Raw genomic sequence first — 12084 nt, 5'->3', positions numbered from 1 at the left:
ATCACTTTACATCCTTTCTGTTGTTTTTCGGCGTACGGCCCATAAAGCAGTGTCCGATGTGAAAATGACATATACAGTAACACACACACACAAACCCTTGGGTTTCTTTTTACACCACGGGCAGGCTATCGTATCTCCTGGGAGGAATTCAACAGGACCAACACCCGGGTCACCCACTACCTGCCCAACCTGACCCAGGACTACAGGGTGACGGGACTCACTGCCCTCACCACCTACACCATCCAGGTGGCAGGCATGACCGCCAAGGGCCAGGGCCAGCTCTCCTCGTCCACCATCTCCTCCGGCGTGCCGCCAGGTTAGCTGTTACCTATTGCAGTGGTTCTCCACCTGTGGGTTGGGACCCCAGGTCATTTTGGGGGGGTCCCCAGGAGACAGTAAAGTGACAATTTAAGGACTTTTAAGACCTTTTTAATATCTTAAAAAGGAAAAAGACCATTACTACATCAAAAGTATACTATAAAAACTGGTCAAACATTGGCCAAATTGTCCAAAAATATAAGAAAGACAGTTTAAAAAAGCTGATCTACAAGCTCACAACGCCTCGCAGCGCGAGGCGTTGTGAGCTTGTAGATTGGCTATTTTCACTATATTGAAAACTAAAATGTAATGTCTCAACCCCTACAATTCCATGTGCTTGTCATTGTGGGGGGTCCCCAGTTCAAATAGGATTATTTTGGGGGGTCGCGGCCTGTAAAGGTTGAGAACCACTGTTCTATTGAATGGTGACTCATCCGACCTCACAATTAGTCACTCGATATCTTAACTGCACCACCCCCACCCACCCACCCACCTCATATCTTATCCTCGTGTTGCAAGACTATCAGAGATCTCCACCCACTGATATGTCTGAGGACTTCTTGAATGCAAGATAGTTGCGGTGGCTCGAACGCCGGTAACAAACCTATGACCATTGTGTTGAAAACCATTCATGTCACTGCCCCAATATGAAGGACTGACTTAAAGACCCAAAGTGTTTCCGCCCAGTGTTAGCGAGGAAAGAAGCTGGTAGATTGTCATCAGTCTCTAGTTGAGCAAAGTGTTTAGAGGCAGACTTGTTGTGAGTGTACTTATCCTATAAGCAGTGCTTAGTGAGGGCAACAGTTATGCAGTGCCTCTCGCAATTCTAGTTCCATTTGAAGTGGGGAGAAATCCTGTGATGTTTGTATCCTCTCCCTCCCCCCCTGCAGAGATGCCTGGTCCACCCACCAATATAGCCATTTCCAACATCGGCCCACGCTCCGTCACGCTGCAGTACAAACCCGGTTATGATGGCAAGACCTCCATCTCCCGCTGGCAGGTGGAAGCCCAGGTGAAATTCAGAATTTAATATACACCCATATATATATATATATGTGAGAAGAACCGTCTTGCAAGCTTTTCTAATGGATTATAGCGCCGTGATGCAAAATGATTCTGAGGTAGCAGCTGGCTTGTTGTCAGAGGATGTCATCCCTCCAGTTCCTCTGTGTGTGTCTTCAGGTTGGTGTAATAGGAGAGAACGAGGAATGGGTCACCGTGCATCAGTTGTCGAACGAGCCTGATGCCAGATCATTGGAGGTCCTGGACTTGAACCCCTATACATTCTACAGGTGCACGCACGCACGCACACACACGCACACACTCACACACACACACACACACACACACACACACACACACACACACACACACACACACACACACACACACACACACACACACACACACACACACACACACACACACACACACACACACACACACACAGAGCAGCTATATGTGTTTTTGCTTCACCAGCTTATCAATAATTAAACGTTGGCCTTAGGGCCAGTTACTGAGTATAATTTTATTTCCCACTCGCTATAGGTTCCGCATGCGTCAGGTGAACATAGTGGGCACTAGTCCTGCCAGTCAACCCTCCAGGAAGATCCAGACCCTGCAGGCCCCTCCAGACATCGCCCCCGCCAACGTCACCCTGCGCACGGCCAGCGAGACCAGCCTCTGGCTTCGATGGGTGGTACGTTCAGTCACTGCCCACAATGCTTGTAATCCTTTCATATTGAAACAGGGCCCAATCCTTTAGCTACACTACGCTGCATTCCTTTCATTACATGTTCAAACTACTCATTTTAAGCGATGGCATTTTGACTTTTTCAAGACTTGATATACACTATATGTTTAAAGGTCAGTGGACACCCTTTCTAATTAGTGTTTCTAATTAGTGCCCTTTGTTCCATTGGATGGAAATCTTAATGCCACCGCTACAATGACATTCTAGACAATTGTGTGTTCCAATTTTGTGGCCCAACATGAAGTGTCCGACCTCGCTAAATACTTCTTGTGGCTGAATGGAAGCAAATTGCGGCAGCAATGTTCCAACTAGCGAAAAGTCATTCCAATCGAGCCACAAGACCGTTGAAGAGGTCAGACACAGGTGTTGGGCGATTAGGCCTGGCTCACGGATGGCGTTCCAATTCATTCTAACGGTGTTTGATAAGGTTATAAGGTCGGGGGCTCTGTGCAGGCCAGTCAAGTTCTTCTTCACTCATCTCAACAAACCATTTCTCTATGGGGGGGGGGAGGGGGGGGGGTATGGGGGTATGTTGCCTTCCGCAAACAGTTGACACAAAATTGGAAGCACATTGTCTAGAATGTCACTGTAGCTGTAGCATTAAGATTTCAATTCAGTGGAACAAAGGGCACTAATTAGATACACTAATTAGAAAGGATGCCCATTCATGTTATTGCCAGAGTCGGTTATACTGATAAAACACCTACACATGAAAAACCATTACGGGACACTTTTTAACTATTTAAGAATTGAATTAACACTCCTGGTTTTACTGTGTTCCCTAAGCCCCTGCCAGAGTGGGAGTACAATGGGAACCCAGAGTTGCTGGGCTACCGGGTGCAGTATTCCAAGGCCGGGTCCAAGGGAGGCGTTCTGTCCCATGTCATCATGGACCGACTGGAGAGGGAGTTCACCATCGAAGACCTGGAGGAATGGATGGAGTACGAGGTCAGAGTTCAGACCATCAACGGCATCGGCTCTGGACCCTGGAGCCCCCCAGTCCATGGGAGGACAAGGGAGTCAGGTGAGGATGTGTCTACGCGCGCGCACACGCACACACACACACACACACACACACACACACACACACACACACACACACACACACACACACACACACACACATTAACTGAATTTATGTGAAAATGTGTCCCACACTCCTCTACCACACGAACACATAGACAGACAGCCACCTATACATGAATTACATGAATACAGTATGCTAACCTCTGACCTTCCTCCCTGCTGCAGTGCCGTCCTGCGGCCCCACCAACGTGTCGGCCTTCGCCACCACCTCCAGCAGCATCCTGGTCCGCTGGGGAGAAGTCCCCGAGCCAGACCGCAACGGGCTCATTTTGGGATACAAGGTCGGATTTCTACAGCTCACCGCCTTGTTTTATTTTATTCCACAAATGGGATCTTTAGTAGAAATCGATAAACATCGTATTACCTCAGTCCTCCCAGCTGGATAACATTGCCGTATCTCTTGCGTGTGTCTCTCTCTCAGGTGGTGTATAAAGAGAAAGACTCAGAAACAGCTCCCAAGTTCTGGACGGTGGAGGGCAACACCAGCCACAGCATCCAACTCAGTGAACTGGGAAAGTACGTCTTGTACGAGATCCAGGTCCTGGCCTTCACACGCATCGGAGATGGCAGGAACAGCTTCCCATCCATTCTGGAGAGGACCCTGGATGACGGTAAACAGGATTTTAACCGAGTCGGCCATCCCACCCATGACCCAAAATTGGTCTAACCATCTTCACACAGCAGCCATTTTTGGTCAATTACTTGACATGTCTAGTTCATGTGTGACATAGTGTGACATCTCTTGTTATTATTTTGTTTGATAGTGCCAGGACCTCCAGTGGGCATCCTGTTCCCTGAAGTCAGGACCACCTCAGTCAGGCTAATCTGGCAGCCTCCTGCCCAGCCAAATGGCATTATCCTTGGTGAGGTTACCACGCTCTTACTGCCAAGATCGTTTTTTTCCGATACAACACTACGTTTCACCATTCCAGGACAAACAATGCAATTTTGCTCCAATTTTAGATTTGACTCAGATTCCCAAAGTATTATGCATTCAATCTCCTTAATGTACCTGTTCTCCTAGCTTATCGGATCACAATGTGACTTTGTAGTTACAGTACATTCAAACTAAGGTGATGTTCCCCCCCTTCCCTCCCTTCTTAGCTTATCAGATCACATACAGAAGGAACTCCTCCAATAGCAATGCCGCCACCGTGGACGTGTTGAGTCCCAGCGCTCGGCAGTACACGGCGACCGGACTGAAAGCAGAATTGGTCTATGTGTTCCGCCTCACCGCCCAGACGCGGAAGGGTTGGGGAGAGGCTGCCGAGGCGCTGGTGGTCACGACGGAAAAGCGAGGTAGGCAGAAAACAATGCATTTGTAATGTGTTCTTTAAATTATTGACAATTTAATATTGCATCTGGTGGATGACTGTGTGTGTGTTTGTTTTGTTTATGTGTGTGTGCGCACACATTTGCGTCCCACAGCACGGCCACAGCCCACCAGCCGTCCCGTAGTGCCTCAGGAGGAGGTGCAAGCTCGCAAAGTGCTGTTGTCATGGGAACCAGGCAGTGACGGCCTGTCCCCCGTCCGTTATTACACGGTTCAGTACAGAGAGCTGCCAGACAGCAATTGGACTGTCCACTCCGCCTCTGTCAACCACGAGGCCAGCTCCTACATGGTGGACCGGTAAACAAACAGCGAAACGGACCATTGTATGAAAATTATACACATTTTCTAATGATAAGACCTTCTGAAGAGAAATAACCCACATTGCTTCTCTTTCTTTTGCCAGGCTAAAGCCCTTCACTTCGTACCAGTTCCGGGTCAAAGCCACCAACGACATAGGGGACAGCGAGTACAGCGAGGACAGTGAGGCCATCACCACACTGCAGGATGGTAAGAATGTGACTTCTATAGTTTTATTTCATTTCAAAAATGTAATTAGAGGATAAGCCCCTTGAGATGCTTCGTCTCGTTTTCAAGGGGGTCCTTGATACAGCAATAAACAAACCTGTTGTTTTGCCAAGGATTCTTGAAACCCCAAGAAATCCGTGCTTACTAAGACTGACAGACAGCAGACACTAGTAGATTACCCAGAGTTGTGTAAGCTATCACATTCATTAGGAGCTGATGGTTTGAGATTAAAGTATTTGGTGCCTGTACTGTCGTGACTGCCTACTCACTCGAGCCTAGACGTTGTGTTCCCACGGTGCATGACTGAAATCAATAGCACCGGTACGTGTGTTTACCTTCGAGCTAGGCTGTGGCAGTCTGTTTGAATTATGTATCGCCGCCCTTAGCTTTTGTTGGATTATTAACAGCGCAATCCCTTATGTTTGTCTTTTGTTATCTTCCTAGCCCCAGACAAAGCCCCTATAATCCTGTCTGTCACACCACACACCACCACGTCCGTACTGGTGCGTTGGCAGGTAAGGCGGCATCATTTTTATTGCCTGCAGGTTGGATTTCTGAATCTGAGGCGGCTGGAGGGGGGGATATATTGTTGGCCTGAAGGGGTGGCTAATGGATAGTTAGGAAACACTGTGCATCGCAGTTCCATTTTAGAGTCTAGATGATGCTCTTATGTGGAGTGACTTACAACAAGTGCAACCACTGAATAAGCAATAACCATTGATATACTCCTAGAGCTGCTACATTAAAATGAGCCGGTACCCACATTAAAATTAACCAGTCGTACGTAGCACAAGGTCAGACTGGGTGAGCATGTGAAAGCCCTGGTGTTTTAGCTGTGCTGCAATGACCTCTCACACAAGTAAAATCTTCAGTGAAGCTGCAATCCAGATTTTTTTGGGGGAAATAAAATGTTAATTTGATCCATTTGTATTAGGTAGAGTATGCTAATACAATATAACACTGTCTGCAGTGGTTTGAAGTGGTATCCCTGCTCTTCTATTGAGAAATGTAGTGCCTGTGTTCGGGTAGGAACACTAGTGGTTCGTCAAGTGCTTCTGCCTGTGGCTCAAAGTGCAATATCTCCCCTGCCCAAGCAGGTGTTCCATCTTAGCTCACTGGCAGAAATGTAATCTCCTGCGCAGAAAGGACATAAATCTTATGCATTTCAACTCTAATTTAACTCTGAGAGTGTACATTTCATGCACACTCTCAGAGTTAGATTAAAACTGAGGATCGCGCGGCAGCCATTTTCCTCTTACGTCACGATACCCCACCCCGCAAATACGACGTGGGGCAGTGCCAATATGAGAAGTGGGCCAAGAGATGGAAGTGTAGGATGCCATCACGAGTAGTCATGATGGATGAGTGTGTTTATGTTTCTGGTTCTAGCCCCCTGCCGAGGACCAGATCAACGGTGTTCTCCTGGGCTTCAGGGTCCGGTACCGGGAGTTACACTACGACCGGCTGCGCAGCTTCTCCGTCCGCACCGTCAACAGCCCAGCGGCCAATTGGGCCGAGCTCACCGGTAAGACCACCCTCCTTCACCCCCCCCAATCCCCAACCAACCCTCACAACTAGTTGTTTACCCAACAACAGTCCTCCATAATACAGATCCCCCAGATTTGAGAAATCTTAAAGTGGTGGCATTTAAAGTGCTGAATATATATTTATATCTTTTTTTTCATCCCTCAGTTTGGCTTTGATGCTATCAGTAGCATGCCTAAGCCCCGCAGTGACTATTATGCAAATAACCTTCGATGACAAAGCTAATCTTCTCTGTCATTTATCTGCTTTTTTTTCTCTGTACTTCCCTCTCCGCCTCCCGTCCTGCAAACCTCTCTTATTTCTCTACCCACCCCCCCAACCCCACCCTGCGCTCCATCCACCACCCAGCTCCTTACAGTGTGAGGAATCTGAGCGAATCCTCTCTCACCCAATATGAACTCGACAGTAAGTCGCTCGTCTTTTCCAGTGTTTGCCTTTCATGCATCGCTCTCCATCTGTTTCATTCTACACTTCCATATAAATTTGCTGCTTGAATATTCATTCGTATTAGGTGCGCGCATGCGTGCGTGCATGTGCGCGTGTATGTGTGTGTGTGTGTGTACGTGTGTGTGTGCGTGCGTGTGTGTATCATATCATCATCTCTGAGCTGCATCCGCCGAGGGCCTGTGTGCTGACTCTCTTGTGTGATGTGTTTTTTTATGTCTTTAATCATCACTGGGCTATTCCCCAGCCACCCCCCCCCCCCCTGTCATTATTCCACTGTGGTTGTTTTTGGTCTCTTTTTAATCACTGACAAATCGTCTCTGTGTCCTCCCGCCCACGTTCTTTAATCTGCGCGCCTCGTAATGCCACCCTTCTGTTTGTTGCCTTCGTTTGTCGTTCAGCTCACGATGCCGTCTTTGCGTTTGCCGCCGGGCAACGTTGTGGTGGCGCGTGCTCTCATGCAGCCTCGCTGCTGCTTGTGGTTTGTGTTCTCCTAAACTATCCTAACTAACGGGCACTTTCGGCGCTCTCTTTCTCCCCACAGATCTGAGCAAGCACAAGCGCTACGAGATTCGTCTCAGCGTGTACAACGCCGTCGGCGAGGGGCCCAGCAGCGCTCCTCAGGAGGTGTTTGTCGGAGAAGCAGGTGAGTTTGTGGCGCGTGCCCAGTAAAATCCTGTGTGAATTTACCTCTAAGAGGGTACATAGATATGGAACCAAATGGACCGTTTCCCATTTGTAACTCATTAGAGTGCACAAATGGAACAAAATGGACCCTCAGAGTTAAAGGAGTAGTTCACCCCAAAAAATCTTACACACCCCATGAAGCCTTGAATTCATGGAGATTTATTTTTATTTTGGCACATTCCTCAGCCAATAACTTGATGACCGGCGGAGTCTCCGGTAGGAGACATTAGCATCTTTCCGCCAGTCATCAAATTATTGGCTCAGGAATGCGACAAATAACAGTAGCACTGTAAAATGCTGTGTTAATTTAAAACAGTAGATCACCCAAAAAATGACTAAATATTTCTATCAATGAAACACCCCATGAAGCCTTGAGGCTTCATGGGGTGTTGAATTGATAGAAATATGAAGTCATTTTTTGGGTGATCTACTCTTTTAAATTAACACAGCATTTTACAGTGCTACGATGTACAGTATATATACTGTATTAAAAAATGGTAAAAAAGTGTGATGTTCTCTTTTCAGCATTTGTTTTGTGTCTCATTATGAGCGTTGGTTCGCTAGTAACAAAGTTATTTACCCTCTCTCTACCCCTGTCATCCTCTTAGTACCCACTGCCCCACCGCAAAACGTAGTGGTCCAGTCCTCCACAGCCTCACAGCTGGAGATGGCATGGGAAGCCCCTCCGCTGGACGCTCAGAATGGAGACATCCAGGGTTATAAGGTGCCATATTTTTCCTTTATGTTTACTTTATGTTCCTGCGAAATAGCCTCACTGACACACAGTGAAATGTAGAAGTGTCAATTTAAAGCTACATTCCATAAGTTTTATGTCCTGTTCGTCCCTCGCCTGACAATCGCCTGGCAATTGCAGCAATTTTGATCGTGTACAGTCCGGTGTGCCGTCTGCTTCAAATAACTTTATTGACATTGTCCTAACACCAGGGTCTAATTCTTTCAATGGAAGAGTAGGGAGACCACTTCCAACCACTGCAGATGTTCTAGTTATATTGTGTTAACATACTGTACCATACAAATGAGTTAATGAATAATAAATGAATAATGTTTTATTCAATAAAATAAGTCCTGGATTATTAGCTCTGATTATTAACTCGAGTTTAAAAACAATACCCATAAATGGTCAGACTTGTGTACACCGGATTTTACGGTGCACCACCCTTCCCTTTTCTCACTTAAAAATAAATAAACAAATGAAGTAAATTCTGTATCATGCTCGTGTTTCATTCCATTCTGCAGGTCTATTTCTGGGAATTCCAGCTGCAGAACGAGACCGAGCGGCTGCGCACGCTGTTCCTGCCCGAGCTGGGCGTCAAGCTGAAGAACCTGACGGGCTACACCACCTACATGATCAGTCTGGCCGCCTTCAACGCCGCCGGGGACGGGCCTCGCTCCCTGCCCACCAGAGGGCGCACTCAGCAAGCAGGTGAGTGCGTGGTGCAGTGGGGAGGCTGAGGTGGCCAGATGGTGTTGTTAGCCATTTACTGTAGAGCAGTAAAAGTGTGAGGGTGGTTGTTACCATATAATGAAGACATTTTCAGTTTCCACATGACCCCAGCTGCATGCTGCCTCCTCGCTTTTCTCTCTCTCTCTCTCTCTCTCTCTCTCCGCCTCTCTCTGCCTCTCTCTCTCTCTCTCGCTGCCTCTCGCTGCCTCTCTCTCTCTCTCTCTCTCGCCGCCTCTCTGTCTCTCTCTCTCTCTCTCTCTCTCTCTCTCTCTCTCTCTCTCAGCGCCTCCTCTCTCTCTCTCTCTCTCTCTCTCTCTTTCTCTCTCTCTCTCTCTCTCTCTCTCTCTCTCTCTCTCTCTCTCTCTCTCTCTCTCTCTCTCTCTCTCTCTCTCTCTCTCCGCCTCCCTCTCTCTCTCTCTCCCTCTCTCTTTGCACGTCCGTCCCCGTGAAGAGGAAATTCATTTGGTCAATAGTGTTAACCATTTGAACCCTAGCGTCCCTATTCTGGGCATGTCATAATAGGCAAACACTGGGATAAAATAGCAGATCTACAAGCTCACATCGCATTGCAATACGACACATTGTGAGCTTGTAGATCAACTATTTTCAGCGAAGAGATTTGGTAGAAAGAGAAATAGGAGGGGACCAAGTATAGGCCCCTGGGAGACTCCAGTCAACAAAGTATGAAGGGTTAAAACTATTTTTACCCATCGTGCATTGCGTTCAAGTATTGAATTCTCAACTTAACTTTCCACTTTTTCTGCAAAATAATAATAATGATTTTTATAATCACTGCACCACACTGTGCAAAAGAGAACAGCTATAGCTGAGCAGACATGGCTATTGACGCCATCTTCTAGAAAATATTGCATATACGGTATGGATGGACCATGCTTTGGACTGTAATGATTTCCATAAGGGTAGAGACGAGGGTCCCCTCCCCCCGGGGTAGGCCATGGGGAAGGAAGGCTGATGACAGCGGAGAAGGGAAGGCACTATGTGGAGTGAGCGGACACATGTGGATTAGGTTTTTTGGTCACAGCTGCACAAAGGAGACTGTGTTCGTAGACCAGCACCAGTCCCTCTGCGGTTTCAGCACACAAAACGGTTTACAGAATCAAATTCACTCGCCCCGCCCCCCTCCGTTTTTTAAGGGCTGTGACATTGGCGAGGGGTACAAAGTGCTGAGAACTTAAAAAACACAGCCAGGAATTTTGGCTCTCTGCACCATCGGGTGCTGGGAAATGAGCCAACACAAGCTTTGGGGAATTTTATGCAGAATTGTGGCTAAGTTGTGACACTAAGCTGGGCCTGGTTTGGGTCAGCAGGCAGAATTCTCACAGCTTCTTGCTCAAGGTCATAAGATGCTTTTTTTGTGCTGCTCTGTGTGTACAGTGAGTTTGCTTTTTTCCTGCCATTTATCTGTTCTTTTTTCCATTGTTGCTGATACAGACAGACACACAGGAAATGTTTTCTCTTCACTGCTGTATTGATTTGTTCTTTGCACCACTGGCCAACCCCATATCAGCTTTTTTTTTCTTGATCTTACCTAAATGACGCTACATAAAAGAGTGTATTTGCTAAGGGCGCTCTGTGGTGCAGGGGTAAAGAGACAAGGGGTTTAAATGCACCGCGGTGCATTTGGCTTGGCCGAGCATCCATACGAGCACAATTGGTTGTGTTTACTGAAGGGAAACTGGGAGGCAGGAGGGGGGGTGGTGCTGGATGGTGAGGAGTAGGGTAGAGGCGCTACATGTTCCCAGTGGGGTCTTCTCTGGCAGGTGAGCCAGTAGAGTAGGGGCAGCAGTGATAAGACTACAGAAAACAGTTTGAGCTTTTTTTATGTGCAACAAATAAAGCAACACATTATCCCATGATTATTCCATGCTTTCATATAATCTGAGACATTGCAGTTAGCATGTTGTGATTATTGATTGACTGCGCTCATAGCCTCCTCTGCCATAGGCTACAAGTAATGCCAGTAATTCCCTTTCATCTGAAGTCAATGACAATAAACGTTTGATCCATAATCCTCCCCTCTTCCTTCCCCAAAGCCCCTAGTGCTCCCAGCTTCATCCACTTCAGTGACCTGACCACCACGTCCGTCAACGTGTCCTGGGGAGAGCCCAAGCACGCCAATGGTATCATCGAGGGATACCGCCTGGTTTATGAGCCCTGCACTCCAGTGGACGGTGAGAAACTCCGCCTGTAGCCTAATAACTATGCTGTTACCTTGACATTCCCCAGCTGCTGTTCACCCTGTTGGGCTCTCTCTCTTTTATTTTATTACACAGTTTAAAGCTCATGCCCTGATCTGTTACAGATGGGTAACGTGCCCTATAGGAACGTACCATGCCGCATGGTTGCTCGAGTGCTCTGGGGTGACTCTGTGTAGCCGTCCAGAACTTCCTTTCTCACCGAGCGGGGTACGGCCAATAGCTGGCTGAAGTTTGGCTGCCCAAACCAGATTCTTAAGTAATTGGGAGCAGAGATCGAATACTAAGCACAAGCTGCTGTGGTCCCTGGACTCCCCTCTAATGGGCTCAGAGCAAAGCCAAGCAGAGCCTCTGATCTATCTGCCTGTCTGCCTATCTGGCGCGCTTTTGGAATAATAGTCTGTGTATGCCAATATGTTGAGGGATACACTCGCTCAAATTCCACAGTTAAGTCAATGGAGAGATTGGAAGATCTGATCACTGGCTATGCTGCCATATGTGGCATGATGTGAGTGAGACTGTATCTGACTATATTAGTATTCTATACGGCCATCTGTCTGTTTCTGCTGCTTTCTTCGTGGATGTGAATCTCTATATGTGTGTGTCTGTGCGTCTGTGTACATTTTCTGTTTATGTGTTTTTGTTTTTATACGTGTGAGCTTGGCACGCTCGCATGCATTAACCCATTAAAGGCCGGGAACGCATCTTTGTC

The 12084-nt window shown here is 47.4% G+C and overlaps 1 protein-coding gene across 1 annotated transcript in view; it reads left to right on the top strand.

The window, feature by feature from the left end:
* sdk2a (sidekick cell adhesion molecule 2a) overlaps positions 1-12084 on the top strand; it is a 120465-nt gene that overhangs the window by 93834 nt on the left and 14547 nt on the right. The window contains exons 21-38 of the mRNA XM_084071674.1: positions 125-316; positions 1209-1330; positions 1501-1610; positions 1867-2017; positions 2858-3095; positions 3323-3438; positions 3579-3768; positions 3922-4020; positions 4262-4456; positions 4586-4787; positions 4894-4997; positions 5460-5530; positions 6405-6540; positions 6909-6965; positions 7549-7650; positions 8300-8415; positions 8949-9135; positions 11211-11348. Of these exons, the coding sequence (XP_083927800.1) occupies positions 125-316; positions 1209-1330; positions 1501-1610; positions 1867-2017; positions 2858-3095; positions 3323-3438; positions 3579-3768; positions 3922-4020; positions 4262-4456; positions 4586-4787; positions 4894-4997; positions 5460-5530; positions 6405-6540; positions 6909-6965; positions 7549-7650; positions 8300-8415; positions 8949-9135; positions 11211-11348 (2526 nt within the window). The remainder of the gene's footprint in view (positions 1-124; positions 317-1208; positions 1331-1500; positions 1611-1866; positions 2018-2857; positions 3096-3322; positions 3439-3578; positions 3769-3921; positions 4021-4261; positions 4457-4585; positions 4788-4893; positions 4998-5459; positions 5531-6404; positions 6541-6908; positions 6966-7548; positions 7651-8299; positions 8416-8948; positions 9136-11210; positions 11349-12084) is intronic.

The sequence above is a fragment of the Gymnoscopelus microlampas genome (assembly GCF_963454915.1).
Source record: "Gymnoscopelus microlampas genome assembly, chromosome: 11".
Lineage (NCBI taxonomy): Eukaryota > Metazoa > Chordata > Actinopteri > Myctophiformes > Myctophidae > Gymnoscopelus > Gymnoscopelus microlampas.
Note: the sequence above shows the minus strand (reverse complement) of the source record. Positions and strands in the feature narration are given on the sequence as shown.